At 68.3% G+C, this 17,787-nt stretch overlaps 1 protein-coding gene across 1 annotated transcript; it reads right to left on the bottom strand.

The window, feature by feature from the left end:
* Positions 1 to 6,440: 6,440 nt before the first annotated feature.
* Positions 6,441 to 15,444, bottom strand: EXOC3L2 (exocyst complex component 3 like 2; the record flags this gene model as incomplete). Its single annotated transcript, XM_062598201.1, has 11 exons — positions 6,441 to 6,773; positions 7,447 to 7,568; positions 7,660 to 7,815; positions 8,504 to 8,626; positions 9,745 to 9,880; positions 9,983 to 10,090; positions 10,196 to 10,296; positions 11,196 to 11,306; positions 12,243 to 12,357; positions 13,233 to 13,854; positions 15,258 to 15,444. Coding segments are annotated over 11 exons (2,043 nt in total), but the record flags the coding sequence as incomplete, so codon positions are not given.
* Between the last annotated feature and the right edge of the window lie 2,343 nt (positions 15,445 to 17,787).

The following is a 17,787-nucleotide window of genomic DNA, read 5'->3' as shown; positions in this document are numbered from 1 at the left end:
TGGGGACATTCATGGGGACATAGGGATTGTGAGGAATGTGGAGCCCTATGAGGACCATGGAGCCCATGGGGACACAGAGCTCATGGGGAAGATGGAGCTCTTGAGTATGGTGGAGCTTGTAGGGACCATGGAGCCCAAGGGGACACAGAGCTCGTGGGGAAGATGGAGCTCTTGAGTATGGTGGAGCTTGTGGGGACCATGGAACCCATGGGGACACAGAGCTCATGGGGAAGATGGAGCTCTTGAGTATGGTGGAGCTTGTGGGGACCATGGAGCCCATGGGGACACAGAGCTCATGGGGAAGATGGAGCTCTTGAGTATGGTGGAGCTTGTAGGGACCATGGAGCCCAAGGGGACACAGAGCTCGTGGGGAAGATGGAGCTCTTGAGTATGGTGGAGCTTGTGGGGACCATGGAGCCCATGGGGACACAGAGCTCATGGGGAAGATGGAGCTCTTGAGTATGGTGGAGCTTGTGGGGACCATGGAGCCCATGGGGACACAGAGCTCGTGGGGAAGATGGAGCTCTTGAGTATGGTGGAGCTTGTGGGGACACAGAGCTTATGGGGAAGATGGAGCTCTTGAGGATGATAGAGCTTGTGGGGACCATGGAGCCCTATGAGGACAGCAGAGCTCATGGGGACACTGAGCCAGTGGGGACATCAAGTCCATGGGGTTATGGAGCTTGTCCTTAAGGGAGCTCTTGGGGACACAGAGTCCAGGGGCTGGGAGTCCCTGGGGACATGGAACCCCTGGGTCTGGGAGCTTCTGGGGACACCAAGTCCTTGGGGGACAGGGTGCCCCGGAGACACCGAGCCTGGGGATGCGGCGCTCCAGCGCCACAATGTCCTGGGGACACGGAGCCCATGGGTCATGGTACTTGGGGACACGGAGCCTGGTGTCCCGGCACCCAGGCACACATGGCACCCAGTGTCACAGCACCTGGTGTCACAACACCCTGGGGACATCGCACCTGGGGTCGTGATGCCCTGGGGACACGTCACATGGTGTCACAGCACCCTGAGGACATAGCACCTGGTGTCACATCACCCTGGGGACGTGGCACCTGGGGTTGTGGTGCCCTGGGGACATGGCACCTGGTGTCACGGCACCCAGGGACACGTCACACGGTGTCACGGCACCCTGAGGACACAACACTTGGTGTCACAGCTCCCCGGGTCATGGTGCCTTGGGGTTACGGCATCTGGTGTCACAGCTCCCAGGGACGTGTCCCCTGGTGTCACAACATCTAGTGTCCTGGTGCCCCACGTCACGGCACCCAGGGACACGTCCCCTGTTGTCACCAGGTGTCACGGCACCCAGGGACATGTCACCCGGTATCATGTCACCCGGTGTCACGGCACCCGGTGTCACGGCACCCTGGGGACACAGCACCCGTACAGATCTGGCCGCTGCGTCTCAGGGGCCCAGGCGTCCGGGGACGGGGACAAGGGGGACAGATGCTGCCCTGCTGCATGGGGGAGTCCCAGGCCCCGCCCCTCCCATGGCTCCACCCCCTCCCTCATTAGCCACGCCCCCTCACGCCCGCAGCCGCGAGCTGTTTCTCCTTCCCCAGCCCCAGAGCCTTTCTATTGGTCCGCCCACCTGCCAATCAGGAAAAAGGAGAGGGCGTGGCCTTAAAAGGGGACCACGCCCCTCAAAAAGGCCACGCCCCCCCGCGGCCAGGGGCTGCAGCCCCGCGGGCGGCCGCCAGGGGGCGCCCGCGCCAAGGGGAACCGGGGGGGGACACGGGGGGGGGGGGACACCGGGGGGGGGGGCGGTCCGCGGGCTCTTTGCCCATTTTGGGGGGGTCTTTCCCCATTTTGGGGGGGGTCTTTCCTCAGTTAAGGGGCTCCCTGCCCAGTTGGAGGGGGGGGGTCATGCCCAGTTTGGGGGCCTCCTTGCCCACTTCGGGGGCTTCTCGCCCATTTGGGGAGGGGGGTGTCCAGCCTCAGTTTAAGGGGCTCTTTGCCCACTTTGAGGGGTTTTTGCCCAGTTTTGGGGGGGGTCCCTTCCCACTTGGGGGGGGCTTGCCTATTTTGAGGGGTCCTCCCTCACTTTAGAGGTTTCCTGCCCCATTTGGGGGGGCTCTTTGCCCACTTTGTGGGGCCCTTGTTCAGTTTTGGGGGGATCCCTGCCCACCTGAGCGGATCCCCGCCCACTTTGGGCCGCTCCTGTCCCATTTTTTGGGGGGGGGGTCTTTCCTCAGTTTTGGGGGAGGCCCAGACCCACTTTGGGAGTCTCTTTGCCCAGTTTAGGGGGCTTCTTGTGCATGTTGGGGGGGTCCTCGCTCAGTTTAGGGGGTCCTTGCCCCATTTGGGGGGGTTCATGCCCATTTTGGGGGGGTTATCTCTCACTTTAGAGGATCTCTGCCCAGTTGGGGGGGGGGGGAGGGCACTGCTCAGTTTGGGGGGCGGGTCCTTGCCCAGTTTGGAGGGGGGGAAAAGCCCAGTTTGAGGGGGGGGCATTTCCCAGTTTGGAGGGGTCCTTGTCCAGACTGGAGGGTCCTTGCCCAGTTTAGGGGGGCATCGCTCAGTTTAGGGGGGGGGTGTCCTTTTCCATTTTGGAGGGAGTAAAGCCCAGTTTGGGGGGGGTCCTCGCCCAGTTTGGGGGGGGGGGACGGACCCTGCCCAGTCGGGGCTGCCGGTGCCAGGCCGGGGTGGGGGTTCCCTTGCCCCTGGCCCCCCCCCCCGCCCAGCCCAGCCTGGCCCCGGTGCCCGCGCGCGGCGCCCGTCAGCGAGGCTTGGGGGGGGGGGGGTTTCCTGCGGCGCCTTCCCCTCGCACGAGGCCTTGACGTCAGGGGCGCCGCGGCGGTGAATCACGCCGGGGGCCGCACGCCAGGGCGGGCCGGGATGTGTCAGGATGCGTGTGTGCCCCCCCCGCCCCCGGCGCGTCGTTGTCCCCTGTCCCCCGGCTTGGCCCGAGCCACCCCCGGGGCGTCTGGGCAAAACCCGACCTGTCCCGCGTGTCCTGGCACGGCCCCATCCCGGGCTCCCGCGTGTCCGTACGCGGTCCTGTCCCCGGTCCCCACATGTCCCTAGCTCCATCCGTGTGTATCCGTGCACGGCCCCATCCCAGACCTGATCCGTCTCCCTATTCCCATGCACGGCCCCATCCCGGTCCTGTATTCCCATGCACAGCCCCATCCGTCCCCATATTCCCATGCACAGCCTATTCCTAGTCCTGTATTCCCATGCACAACCCCATCCCAGTCCTGTATTCCCATGCACGGCCCCATCCGTCCCCATATTCCCATGCACAGCCTATTCCTAGTCCTGTATTCCCATGCACAACCCCATCCCAGTCCTGTATTCCCATGCACGGCCCCATCCGTCCCCATATTCCCATGCACGACCCCATTCCAGTCCTGTATTCCCATGCACGACCCCATCCCAGTCCTGTACTCCCATGCATGGCCCGATCCGTCCCCATATTCCCATGCACGACCCCATCCCAGTCCTGTATTCCCATGCACGGCCCCATCCCAGTCGCCATATTCCCATGCACGACCCCATCCCAGTCCTGTATTCCCATGCACGGCCCCATCCGTCCCCGTATTCCCATGCACGACCCCATCCCAGTCCTGTATTCCCATGCACGGCCCCATCCGTCCCCGTATTCCCATGCACGACCCCATCCCAGTCCTGTATTCCCATGCACGGCCCAATCCGTCCCCCTATTCCCATGCACGGCCCCATCCCGGTCCTGTATTCCCATGCACGGCCCAATCCGTCCCCCTATTCCCATGCACGGCCCCATCCCGGTCCTGTATTCCCATGCACGGCCCCATCCGTCCCCATATTCCCATGCACGACCCCATCCCAGTCCTGTATTCCCATGCACGGCCCCATCCGTCCCCATATTCCCATGCACGGCCCCATCCCAGTCCTGTATTCCCATGCACGGCCCGATCCGTCCCCCTATTCCCATGCACGGCCCCATCCCGGTCCGGCATGCCCATGCATGGTCGGATTCATCCCGATATTCCTGTGTCCCCCGGCCCCCCCCGCCGGCCCTGGCGAGCCGGGGCGCTGCCGCCGCCGCTGCCGCTTGTTTTGGCGGAAATGCAGCTCCGCTCCGGCTTTTCCTGCCCTTCCCGCAGATAACCATCGCCGCCCCGACCCCCGGCCCAGCGCTGGCGTTTCCGGCCGCCGCCGCCGCCGCCGGCGCTGCCCGGCCCCTTCGCACGGCACCGCCGAGGGGGACGGTGGCCTTGGCCCCGCTGCCGCCGGGGCCGCGCTGGGGCCACATATTTTTAGCGCTTGCTCCTTCCTGGCCGGATCCGGCACTCGCCTATTTTTGCCAAGGCGCCCGCGGGCCAGGAGGGCCGAGCTGCAAAAGGGGGGGTGGGGGGGGGGCGCGGAGCTGCATCCCGCCCGCATACCCGGCGCCATCCCATCCCCATCCCAATCTCTATCCCATCCCCATTCCCATCTCCATGCCATCCCATCTCCATCCCATATCATCCCCATCCCAGCGCCATCCCATCCCCATTCCATCCCATCCCATCCCCATCCCCATTCCCATGCCCTTCCCATCCCCAACCCCATCCCATCCCCATTCGAATCCCATCCCATCCCAATCCCATCCCCATCCCCATCCCCATTCCATCCCAATCCCCATCCCATCCCACCCCCATCCCATCCCCATCCCATCCCCATCCCCATCCCATCCCCATGCCATTCCCATGCCCTTCCCATCCCCATCCCATCCCCATCCCCATCCCCACCCCCATCCCCATCCCATCCCACCCCATCACCATCCCCATCCCCATCCCAATCCCATCCCATCCCCATCCCCATCCCATCCCATTCCATCCCCATCCCATCCCCATCCCATCCCATCCCCATCCTAGCCCCATCCCATTCTCATCCCCATCCCCATCCCCATCCCACCCCATCCCCATCCCCATCCCCATCCCATCCCCCCCACCGTGTCCCCGGGGGCTCCGTGTCCGGCGGCTCAGCCCAGCCGGGGCCCGGCGCCAGCTTGGGGTGGGGCGGGATGGAGCCGGGCCAGGGTGTCCCGGAGCCCCCGGGCGCCCCGGTCCCGGTCCCCGCCGGTGCCCCCCAGCCCGGAGCGCACTGGGAGCCCGCGGTGCCGGGCGCTGCACGTCCCTGCGGAGCACCGGCCGCGACCCCCCCCCCCGCTCCTCCGTCATCCCCCCCCCCCCCCGCCCCGGTGTCCCCCGCCCCGGTGGCTTCCCGGCTTCAGCAGCGAGTGACACGCAGAGATTTCCTTCCTCCCCCCCCACCCCCGACTGCCCCGGCCTTGCACGGCCTCGCACGCGCCCCGGCCCCGTGCACGGGGGCGGCTCCGTGTTCCCCCCCCCCCAACACACACCCCGCACGGCCCCTCCGGGACCCCGAGGCAGCGGGACGCCAGCTGGCGTTAAATTACAGCGTTTATTCCACATTATACACAGCGCCGGGCGCGCGGCGAGGGGGGGGGGGGGGCGATGCACCCCGGCCCCGGGGCGACGCACACGCGCCCCCCCCCGACCCTTGCACAGGGCGCTGTGTGCAGCGCTCGGGCAAGGCGATGAATCCACTCCCGGTGCAACGCACGCGCCCGGCTCCGGCGCAAGGCGATGCATCCCGGCCCCGGTGCAATGTCTGCAGCCAGCCCCAGCGCAAAGCGGTGCACCCAGCTGTGGTGCAAGGCGATGCACCCAGCACTCGTGCAAGGTGATGCACCCAGCTGTGGTGCAAGGCAATGCACCCAGCACTCATGCAAGGTGATGCACCCGGCCGCGGTGCGATGCCTGCACCCAGCACTCGTGCAAGGCGATGCACCCGGCCGCGGTGCGATGCCTGCACCCAGCACTCGTGCAAGGAGATGCACCCAGCACTCGTGCAAGGAGATGCATGCAGCCGTGGTGCAATGCCTGCACCCAGGCTGGTGCAAAGCGATGCACCCAGCACTTGTGCAAGGCGATGCACCCAGCACTCGTGCAAGGCGATGCACCCGGCCGCGGTGCGATGCCTGCACCCAGCACTCGTGCAAGGCGATGCACCCGGCCGCGGTGCGATGCCTGCACCCAGCACTCGTGCAAGGCGATGCACCCGGCCGCGGTGCGATGCCTGTACCCAGCACTCGTGCAAGGCGATGCACCCAGCACTCGTGCAAGGAGATGCATGCAGCCGTGGTGCAATGCCTGCACCCAGGCTGGTGCAAAGCGATGCACCCAGCACTTGTGCAAGGCGATGCACCCAGCACTCGTGCAAGGCGATGCACCCGGCCGTGGTGCGATGCCTGCACCCAGCACTCGTGCAAGGCGATGCACCCGGCCGCGGTGCGATGCCTGCACCCAGCACTTGTGCAAGGCGGTGCACCCAGCACTCATGCAAGGCAACACACCCAGCACTTGTGCAAGGCGATGCACCCAGCCGTGGTGCGATGCCTGCACCCAGCACTTGTGCCAGGCGATGCACCCGGCACTCATGCAAGGCGATGCACCCACCCCCGGCGATGCACCCAGCCGCGGCGGCGCAGCCAGCCCCGGCGCCGCGCTCAGAGGCGGGCCTGGGCGCGCCGCTCGGCGGGGTGCGGGCGCCGCAGGCGCAGGCGGGAGAGGCGCGCCAGGCGCTGCAGGTTGAAGGGCAGGCAGCGCACCTCGCGGCTCACGGCGATCTCGGAGAAGAAGGCGCGCTCGCGCGCCGGCGCCGCCTCGCCCTCGCCCTGCTCCAGGTCCCGCAGCACCGCCAGGATCTCCTGGCGCGCCGCCTGGCTCCGCAGCCCTCGCACGTCCAGCACCGCCGCCACGTGCTTCCTCCTGCCGGGCGCGGGGACACCGTGCCGCGGGACCCGCCGGGGACGCCGGGCAGGGCGCGGGGGGGGGGGGGGTCCTGGCCATGCCACCCTGCTCCCGTCCCCATGGCAGTCATGATGTCCTCCCTGGCCATGCCACCCAACTCTGGTCCCTGCTGGGGTCATGATGTCCTCCCGGCCATGCCACCCTGCTCCGGTCCCCACTGAGGACATGAGGACGTGCCCGTGGCCATGGCAGTCATGATGTCCTCCTGGCCATGCCACCCTGCTCCAGTCCCCGCTGGGGACATGGGGACGTGCCCATGGCCATGAGGGTCACGATGTCCTCCCTGGCCATGCCACCCTGCTCCGGTCCCCGCTGGGGACATGGGGATGTGCCCATGGCCATGAGGGTCACGATGTCCTCCCTGGCCATGCCACCCTGCTCCGGTCCCCACTGGTGACATGGGGACGTGCCCATGGCCATGAGGGTCACGATGTTCTCCCTGGCCATGCCACCCTGCTCCGGTCCCCGCTGGGGACATGGGGACGTGCCCATGGCCATGAGGGTCACGATGTCCTCCTGGCCATGCCACCCCGCTGCAGTCCCCGAGCACCTGCCGCCTCCCAGGTCCCCCCCTCGCCCCGTGGCCGCCACCCCGGGGTGCCGCGCGTCCCCCGCGCCCGCCGGCGCTCACCGCACGTCGGGGAAGTCGCGCGCCAGCACGGCCACCTCCATCTGCAGCGACGGCGTGTCCTCCAGCACCAGCAGCTCGCGCAACCGCGGCACCGCCGAGTCCAGCCAGGGTGACGCCGAATCCTGCGGCCGGCGCGCGCGGGGCTCAGCGCCGCCGCCCCGGCGCCTCCCCTCCCGCGCCGGCCCGGCCCCTCCCGCCGCGCCCCGCGCTCACCAGGCGCCCGAAGAGCTCGCGGAGCTGGCGGGCCTCGTCGCCCAGGCGGGCGGCCACGCGCGCCCGCATCTTGGCCGAGGTGCACACCAGGCGGGCCTGCAGCAGCGGGCGCACGTACTCGATGAGCACCCGCCGGTGCATCTCGTTCACCAGCACCTGGGTGCGCAGGGCGGCGGGGAATGAGGTGGGGGGAAGAAGAGGGGGGGGTCAGGCGGGCGCAGCCTGTGCGTACACCGGTTGCATCCTGTGCATGCACCGGTTGCACCGCGTGCACACGGTGGTTGCATCCGCACACACCGGTTGCATCCTGTGCGCATGGTGGTTGCACCCCATGCAGGCGGCGGTTGCATCCTGTGCATGCACCGGTTGCACCGCGTGCACACGGTGGTTGCATCCGCACACACCGGTTGCATCCTGTGCATGCACCGGTTGCACCGCGTGCACACGGTGGTTGCATCCGCACACACCAGTTGCATCCTGTGCGCATGGTGGTTGCACCCCATGCACGCGGCGGTTGCATCCTGTGCACGCACCAGTTGCACCCCGTGCACGTGGTGGTTGCACCCCGTGCACACGGCAGTTGCATCCTGCGCATGCACTGTTGCACCCCGTGCATATGGTGGTTGCATCTGCACATGCACCGGTTGCACCTCATGCACACGGTGGTTGCACCTCGTGCACACGGCAGGTGCATCCTGTGCATGTCCCGGTTGCACCCTGTGCACACACCAGTTGCATCCTGTGCACGCACTGGTTGCACCCCATGCACGCGGCGGTTGCATCCTGTGCATTGCCCCGGTTGCACCCCGTGCCCGCGCTGGGTGCCCCCCACGCTCGGCCCCACCTGGTAGGGCTCGGGGCGCAGCGGGCGCAGCTTCTGGGCGAAGCTGGTGATGAGCAGCACGATGGTGTCGAAGGCCTCCGAGCTCGTCAGCCACTTGCGCTTCATCAGCTTGTGGAAGTAGGGCTGCGGGGCGGGGGTGGGACTCAGCACCCAGGGGTGCCCGCTCCAGGGCACCCATGGGCTCCAGACCTGGGGCATCCATAGGTGCCATTCCAAGGCACCCATGGGCTCCAGACCCAGGACATTCATGGGCACCCACCCTAGGGCACCCCTGGGCACCACCCCAGGGCACACATGGACACCGGACCTGGGGCGTCTCTGGGAATCATCCTGGGTCACCCATGGGCACCATCCCAGGCCACCACCAGGCATCACCTGGGCTCAGACCCTTGAGACACCCACGGGCACCATCCTTGGGACACCCATGGGCACCATCCCAGGCCACCACCAGGCATCACCTGGGCTCAGACCCTTGGGACACCCATGGGCACCATCCTTGGGACACCCATGGGCACCATCCCAGGCCACCACCAGGCATCACCTGGGCTCAGACCCTTGAGACACCCACGGGCACCATCCTTGGGACACCCATGGGCACCATCCCAGGCCACCACCAGGCATCACCTGGGCTCAGACCCTTGGGACACCCATGGGCACCATCCTTGGGACACCCATGGGCACCATCCCAGGCCACCACCAGGCATCACCTGGGCTCAGACCCTCGGGACACCCATGGGCACCATCCTTGGGACACCCATGGGCACCATCCCAGGCCACCACCAGGCATCACCTGGGCTCAGACCCTCGGGACACCCACGGGCACCATCCCAGGCCACCACCAGGCATCACCTGGGCTCAGACCCTCGGGACACCCATGGGCACCATCCTTGGGACACCCATGGGCACCATCCCAGGCCACCACCAGGCATCACCTGGGCTCAGACCCTCGGGACACCCATGGGCACCATCCTTGGGACACCCATGGGCACCATCCCAGGCCACCACCAGGCATCACCTGGGCTCAGACCCTCGGGACACCCATGGGCACCATCCTTGGGACACCCATGGGCACCATCTCAGGCCACCACCAGGCATCACCTGGGCTCAGACCCTTGAGACACCCGTGGGCACCATCCTTGGGACACCCACGGGCACCATCCCAGGCCACCACTGGCCGTCACCCATGCTTGGCCCCCGGGTGCGGTGAGAGCCCTGTCCTTGCGCCCTGCCTGCCCGGGCACCTTGAGGTCCTCGAAGAGGCGCTGGGTGAGGACGTGGTTGCAGAGCCGGGTCACCTTGTCGAGGGCGGCGTGGGCCTGCCGCCGCGGCTCCTCGCTCTCGGCGTGCCCGGACTGCGCCAGGCGCTCCACGAAGGCCCTGGGGACGGCCGCGGTGGGCGCGAGCCGGGTCGCGGGCGCCCGGTGGCCTCGCGGCGCCGTGCCGGGAGGGTGGGGGTGGGGGGCAACCCCCCGGCCTCACCTGAACGGGGGGCAGCAGTTGACCAGGGCGATGGCCCTGCCGTTGGCACCGTCCAGGGCGGTGGCATCGCCGGGAGCCTCCAGGAACCGCTCCACCTTGCGTTGGAAACTGCGGGGCACCCGTGGGCACCGCGTCTCCCCCGGGTGTCCCCATGCCCGGGTGTCCCCCCCCCCCCCCACCGCCCCGTGTCACCGCCGGCGTCCCCGTGCCCACCTGTGCAGGAAGGCCACCAGCACGCCCAGGAGGCTCTGGGCCATCTCCATGCCGAACTCCGGGGTGATCTGGGGCGCCCGCTCCACGTGCGCCCGCAGCAGCTGGGGGTCCCCGGCGCGGCTCAGCGCCACGGGGGACGGTCGCCAACCGGCCACCACCCGTGGGGTGCCCGGCCACCAGCCGGCATCACCCCAAGGTTCCTGACCACCCCATGGAGCACCCAGGTGCCCTGGCTTCCCCAAGGGGCATCTGGCCACCACAGCATCCCCATGGGGCACCCAATGACCCTGGCATCCCATGGAGCACCGGGCCACCCCAGCACCCTATGGGGCTCCTGGCCACCATGGCATCTTTATGGGGCACCCCAGCATCTCCAAGGGCACCCGGCCACCACCACATCCCCATGGGGCACCCAATGACCCTGGCATCCCCATGGGGCACCCAACAACCCTGGCATCCCCAAGGGCCACCTGGCCACCATGGCATCTTTATGGGGCACCCCAGCATCTCCCAAGGGCACATGGCCACCACCACATCCCCATGGGGCACCCAACAACCCTGGCATCCCCAAGGGCCACCTGGCCACCATGGCATCCCCCTGTGGCACCAAGTAACCCTCGCATCCCTATGGGGCACTCCAGCATCTCCAAGAGGCACCTGGCCACCATCGCATCCCCATGGGGCACCCAACAACTCTGACATCCCTATGGGGCACCTGGCCACCATGGCATCCCCACGTGGCACCTGGCCACCCCAGCATACCTGTGGGCCACCCTACCACTCCCATGGGGCACCCAGTTACCCCATGGGCCACCCCTAGCATCCCCAAGGCCACCCTGGCATCACCCCAGGCCACCCAGCCACCCCGACCTTCCCAGGGGGAGATCCAGAACATCTCCTTGGGGGTCCGAAAGAAAAGCAGCGCCGTGGGGGGCGCTGGGTGGGTAGGCAGGGGTGGCTCCCGTCCCGGCGCCCGGCGCGGCGCCCAACGCAGCCATACCCCGACGACGCGGGTGGCCAGGCCCTCCTCGAGCTCGTCGCTGGTGGCCTCCTCGGCCCACGTGTCCTCGCTGAGCTGCAGCTCCTGCGCCACGGCCACCTCCACCTTCGCCTGGGGCGGGGGGGGGGAGAGGAGGAGGTGACACCCGCCGGGGACACGCAGGCTGCAGTGCCCGTCCCGGTGCCCACCGTGTGCCCAACCCAGTGGCCATCATGTGCCCGTCCCAGGACCTACCCTGGTCGTCATCACGTGCCCATCCCAGCACCCATCCCAGTGCCCCCGTCCCACCATCCAGCCTGGTCCCATCACGTGCCCATCCCAGTGCCCATCCTGGTCTCATTGTGCCCCAGTCCCACCATCCAGCCTGGTCCCATCACATGCCCATCCCAGTGCCCATCCTGGTCCCATCGCACCCCCGTTCCACCATCCAGCCTGGTCCCATCACGTGCCCATCCCAGTGCCCATCCTGGTCTCATTGTGCCCCAGTCCCACCATCCAGCCTGGTCCCATCACGTGCCCATCCCAGTGCCCATCCTGGTCTCATTGTGCCCCAGTCCCACCATCCAGCCTGGTCCCATCACGTGCCCATCCCAGTGCCCATCCTGGTCTCATTGTGCCCCAGTCCCACCATCCAGCCTGGTCCCATCACGTGCCCATCCCAGTGCCCATCCTGGTCTCATTGTGCCCCAGTCCCACCATCCAGCCTGGTCCCATCACGTGCCCATCCCAGTGCCCATCCTGGTCTCATTGTGCCCCAGTCCCACCATCCAGCCTGGTCCCATCACGTGCCCATCCCGGTGCCCATCCTGGTCTCATTGTGCCCCAGTCCCACCATCCAGCCTGGTCCCATCACATGCCCATCCCAGTGCCCATCCTGGTCCCATCGCGCCCCCGTTCTACCATCCAGCCTGGTCCCATCATGCCCCCATGCCAGTGCCCATCCTGGTCCCATCATGCCCCCATCCCAGTGCTCATCCCGGTGTCATCATGCCCTCGTCCCAGTGCCGGTGCCCGTCCCGTCCCCGCCGTGCCGGTCGTGGTGCCCACCTTCACGGCAGCGATGCAGGAGCTCTCGAGGCCCCGCTGAGTCTCGGGGTCCAGGAGGGGCCCCAGGTCCTGCGCCTGCAGCAGGGCCCCCACCTCGGGGTCCCCCAGCACCTCCCTGCGGGCACATGCCCATCAGCGCCCGCCGGGGACATCGGGTGGCACGGGGGGGTGGGTGGCATGGGGTGGGACAAGGGCACATGGGGTGTCCAGCATGCCAGGAGTGCCACGAGGTGCCACCATGCAGCAGGTGGGGAGATGTCACCAAGTGCCACCACGCAGCAGGGGTGTGCCATGAAAATGCCACTGTGCAGCAGGGGCATGTCACCAGGTGCCACCATGTAGCAAAGGGATGCCATGGAGATGCCACCATGCAGCAGGGGGATGCCACCAGGTGCCACCATGAGGCAGAGGGGTGCCATGGAGATGCCACCGTGCAGCAGAAGGGTGTCACCAGGTGCCACCATGTAGCAAAGGGATGCCATGGAGATGCCACCATGCAGCAGGGGCGTGCCACCAGGTGCCACCATGACGCAGCAGGATGCCATGGAGATGCCACCATGCAGCAGGGGGATGCCACCAGGTGCCACCATGAGGCAGAGGGGTGCCATGGAGATGCCACCGTGCAGCAGAGGGGTGTCACCAGGTGCCACCATGTAGCAAAGGGATGCCATGGAGATGCCACCATGCAGCAGGGGGATGCCACCAGGTGCCACCATGAGGCAGAGGGGTGCCATGGAGATGCCACCATGCAGCAGGGGGGTGCCACCACGTGCCACCAAGAAGCAGCAGGGTGCCATGGAGATGCCACCATGCAGCAGGGGGGTGCCACCATGTAGCAAAGGGATGCCATGAAGATGCCACCATGCAGCAGGGGCGTGCCACCAGGTGCCACCATGACGCAGCAGGATGCCATGGAGATGCCACCATGCAGCAGGGGGGGGTGTCACCAGGTGCCACCACGCCGTGGGGCGGAGGGGGCCGTGCCCTCACCTGGGGTAGCCGTTGGCGTGCCAGTCGAGCAGGGCGTAGAGGTCCGGGGCGGGCAGGGGCCGGCGGGCCAGCGCGCCCAGCTGCTGGGCCAGGGCCCGGTGGTAGGCGCCGGCGTAGACGCCCAAGGCGCCGAAGTCCCCGGGGTAGACGGGCGCCACGTGCCGCCGCACGGCCCCCATGTCCCCGACCAGGCGGGCGCCCAGGGCGGCCAGGCGGGCCGGCAACGTCCCCGACGTCCCCGAGGCCGCCGCCGCCAGGCGTTCGCCGGCCGCCCGGCCCACGGCCTCCTGCCACCGCCGGCGGAGGTGGCCCCGGGGACAACCCGGGGCGGGCGGCGGGCGGCCGGGCCGGCGGGCGGTTTCCTCCTCCTGCTGCAGCACCCGCACGGCGGCTCGCAGCGGCGGGTAGGGGCGGCCGGCGGGCACCGCCTCGGCCACCGCCGCCCACAGCTGGGCCAGCAGCGCCTCGTAGAGCAGCTCCACGTCCCGCGCCTGGCGCGTCCCCCCTCCGCCGCCGCCGCCGCCCGCCGCCGCCGCCGCCGCGCACTCCGCCTCCAGCGCGATGATCTGCTCGTCGGCCGCCACCAGCTCCCGCCGCTGGATGAGCTCCAGGATCTCCAGAACTAGCGAGGAGGCACCTTGGTGGCATCTAAGGGGGCTTCAAGTCCCTCCCTCCCTCCCCCAGCGCCGCCCACATCTGGCGTCCCCGTGGCCCGCCATCGTGGTCCTCCCGTGGCTCCGTGCCCACGGCCACGTGTCCTCCATCCCCCTGTGCCCCAACATCCCCATGAACCACGTCCGCGTCCTTCATCCCCGTGGGATCCCTATGTCCACCATCCCCATGGGTTTGCCTGGTCCCGCCGTGTCCCATCCTCTCTGCCACGTCATCTCATCTCCTCACCGTGTCCCCGTGGCCACCCGTGGCCCCACGTCCTCCAGCTCCATGTTCCCATGCCCCACATCTCATGTCCCAATGTCCCGTGTCCTCACATCCCCATGTCCCACAGTCCCGTGTCCCATGTCCTCCACTTTCCTACCTCTCCATGTTTCCCTGTCCTCCATCTCCCCATCTCCCCCATCCCCATGCCCCATGTCCCCATCTCCCCATGTTCCCACGTCCCCATCTCCCCAATCCCCATGTCTCATGTCCCATGGTCCCATCTCCCCATGTTTCCATGTCCCATCTCCCCATATCCTCATCTCCCCCATCCCCATGTCCCATCTTCCAATGTTCCTACATACCCATCTCGCACGTCCCCATCTCCCCGTGTCCCCATGCCTATCACCCGTGTCCCCCCTCCCCATGTCCCACATCCCCATGTCCGCCTTCTCCCATGTCCCATCTCCCCATGTCCCACCTCCCCATGTCCCCCATGACCCATCTCCCATCTCCCCATGTCCTCCATCCCCATCTCCCCATGTCCCCCATGTCCACATGTCCCATCTCCCATATCCCTGTGTCCCATCTCCCCATGTTCCCTATCCCCATCTCCCCATGTCCCCCATGTCCCATGTCCCCATGTCCTCCATCCCTATGTCCCACATCCCCATGTTCCATCTCCCCACATCCCCACGTCCCACGTTCCCATGTCCATCTCCCCATGTCCCCCATATCCCATGTCCCCATGTCCCCATGTCCCCCATCCCTATGTCCCACATCGCCATGTCTCATCTCCCCACGTCCCCATGTCCCATATCCCACATCCCCTTGTCCCATGTCCCCCATGTCCCATGTCTCCATGTCCCCATCCCTATGACCCACATCCCCATGTTCCATCTCCCCACATCCCCACGTCCCATGTCCCACTTTCCCATGTCCATCTCCCCATGTCCCCCATGTCCCATGTCCCCATGTCCTCCATCCCTATGTCCCACATCCCCATGTCCCATGTTCCATCTCCCCATGTCCCCCACGTTCCCATGTCCCCATGTCTCCCATCCCTATGTCCCATGTCCCCATGTCCCATGTCCCATCTCCCCATGTCCCCCATGTCCCCATGTCCCCTGTCCCCCCATCCCCGCTCACCTGACAGTGGCTCCCCGGCCTTGCTGCCCCCCTCATGCTGCCGCCCGCCGTCTCCACCACCGTCCCCGCGGGCGCCGTCCCCCCGGGCGCCGTGGGGCGGGGACCCTCCGGGGCGCTCGGCCAGCGAGGGGCGCCGGGGCCGGGCGCCCAGCGCCAGGCGCAGCCCGGGCAGCCGCCGCAGCAGCCCCGCGTCCTCCGAGCGCCTCCGCAGCCCCCGCGCCCGCCCGCCGCCGGCCTCGTCCCCGCCGCCGGCCTTGGCCCCCGGCGGGCGCCGGGCCCGGCCGAAGGGCGCCAGCCCCACCAGCCGCTCCAGCGTGGCCCGACGCCGGTAGCGGCTCTCGGGGCTGGCGGCGAAGGGGTCGCCGGCGCCGCTCTCCTCCTCCTCCTCCTTGGTCGCTTTCTTCAGCAGGGGCATGGTCTGCGGGGCCGCCACGCCGTCAGATTCCCACCTCCCCCCCCCCCGGAGCGTGCAAAACTCCTTGGGAGTGTGCAACCCCCCCCTTGGGGGCATGCAAAACTCCTTGGGAGTGTGCAACCCCCCCCTTGGGGGCATGCAAAACTCCTTGGAAACGAGCAAAACCCCCTTGGGAGTGTGCAAAATTCTTTGGGAGCGTGCAAAACCCTCTTGGGAGCGTGCACAATCCTTGGGAGCGTGCAAAACTCCTTGTGAGCACGCAAAAGCCCATTGGGAGCATGCAAAACTCCTTGGGAGCGTGCACAATCCTTGGGAGCGTGCAAAACTCCTTGGGAGCGTGCAAAACCCCCTTGGGAGCATGCAAAACCCCCTTGGGATTGTGCACAATCCTTGGGAGCGTGCAAAACTGCTTGGGAGCATGCAAAGGCCCCTTCGGAGTGTGCAAAACTCCCTGTGAACATGCAAAACACCTTGGGAGCATACACAATCCTGGTGAGCGTGCAAAACTCCTTGTGAGCGTGCAAAACTCCTTGGGAGGGTGCAAAACTCCTTGGGGGCATGCAAGATTCCTTGGGAGCGTGCAAACCCTCTCAGAAGCGTGCGCCCCTCTCCGTGCACGCCTGCACCCAGGGTGGCAGCGTGCACCCAGCGTGGCAGCGTGCACCCAGCGTGGGTGCTTGCAGGGCTGGGGGAAATTGAGGCGGGGGGGGGGGGGGAGGCGACGGGGGGACCCAGGCGTCCGGGCAGACGTCGGAGCTGCGAGGAAATCGCCGCCGGGCCGGGAAGGAAACGGCTCGGGCTGCCCCGGGCCGCGGCACAGAGGTGCCACCCGGACGCCTGGGTCCCCCCACCCCCGCCCCTCCTCCACCCGCTCCTCCGGCCTGGCAAGAGGTGGAGGGTCTATAGGGCAGCCCGGACACCTGGGTCCCCTCCAGGAGGAGGTGACCTGCTGGGGCGCCCGGACGCCTGGGTCCCATCCAGGCGGTGGCTGGCCAAAGGCACCCGGACGCCTGGGTCCCCTCCAGGAGGAGGTGACCAGCCGGGGGACACCCAGACACCTGGGTCCCATCCTGGGGGGGGGGTGAGCGAATAGGGCACCCGGACACCTGGGTCCCCTCCAGGAGGAGGCGACCAGCCGGGGGGCACCCAGACACCTGGGTCCCCTCCAGGAGGAGGTGACCTGCTGGGGCGCCCGGACGCCTGGGTCCCATCCTGGGGGGGGGGGGGGGTGAGCGAATGGGGCACCCGGACACCTGGGTCCCCTCCAGGAGGAGGTGACCCGCTGGGGCACCCGGACACCTGGGTCCCCTCCCGGAGGAGGCGACCAGCCAGGGGGCACCCGGACACCTGGGTCCCATCCTGGTGGGGGGGGGGGGGGTGAGCGAATGGGGCACCCGGACACCTGGGTCCCATCTAGGGGGTGGAGGGCTGGGGTGCCCGGACGCCTGGGTCCCGCGGGGGGGGGGGGGGGGGGGGGGCCTTACCGTGGCGGTGCGCGGTGGCAGCGGTGGCCGCGGTGGCAGCGGTGGCAGCGGTGGCCGCGGTGGCCGTGGCCGGCCGGGGGGTTTCCTGAGGAAGCGCCTCCCCGCGCCGCGGCCTCCCGCCCGGGGCAGGGTCAACCCCGGTTCCGCTGCGCCGCCACCACGCCGGGGCGGGGGGGGGGGGGGGGGGACACACGTGGGGGGGGGGGGGGTGACACCGCTGCCACCACCCCCGGAGCCAGGACGGTCACCGCCAGCGTGGGGACGGGGCCCCCCCCGCCTCAACCGGTCCCACGCGGCGCCAGGGATCCCCCCCCTTCCCCCCCCCGGGGACTTGTGCCGCGTGTGTAGCCGGGACCCCGGCACACGCGTGTGCACCTCGGCTTGTGCGTGCACACGCGTGGGCGCGGCTGCTCGTGCACGCGTGGGCGTGCACACGTGTGCACACGAGTGGCCCGAGTCCACGCAGCCTCCCCCCCCCCCCAACCGGTGTTTGACCCCCGCCCTTGCATGGCCCCGTGTCCCCCCCCCCCCGTGTCCTCTCCTGTCCCCACGCGCGCACGTGTCCCCGGGGCCCCACGTGGGTCCCCGCCCCGCTCGCGCACGTGACACTCCCCCCCCCCCCCCGCCTCGC

The sequence above is a fragment of the Rhea pennata genome, chromosome 32, assembly GCF_028389875.1.
Source record: "Rhea pennata isolate bPtePen1 chromosome 32, bPtePen1.pri, whole genome shotgun sequence".
In the NCBI taxonomy this organism is placed as follows: Eukaryota; Metazoa; Chordata; class Aves; order Rheiformes; family Rheidae; genus Rhea; species Rhea pennata.
This window is presented reverse-complemented; position numbering and strand designations above follow the sequence as displayed.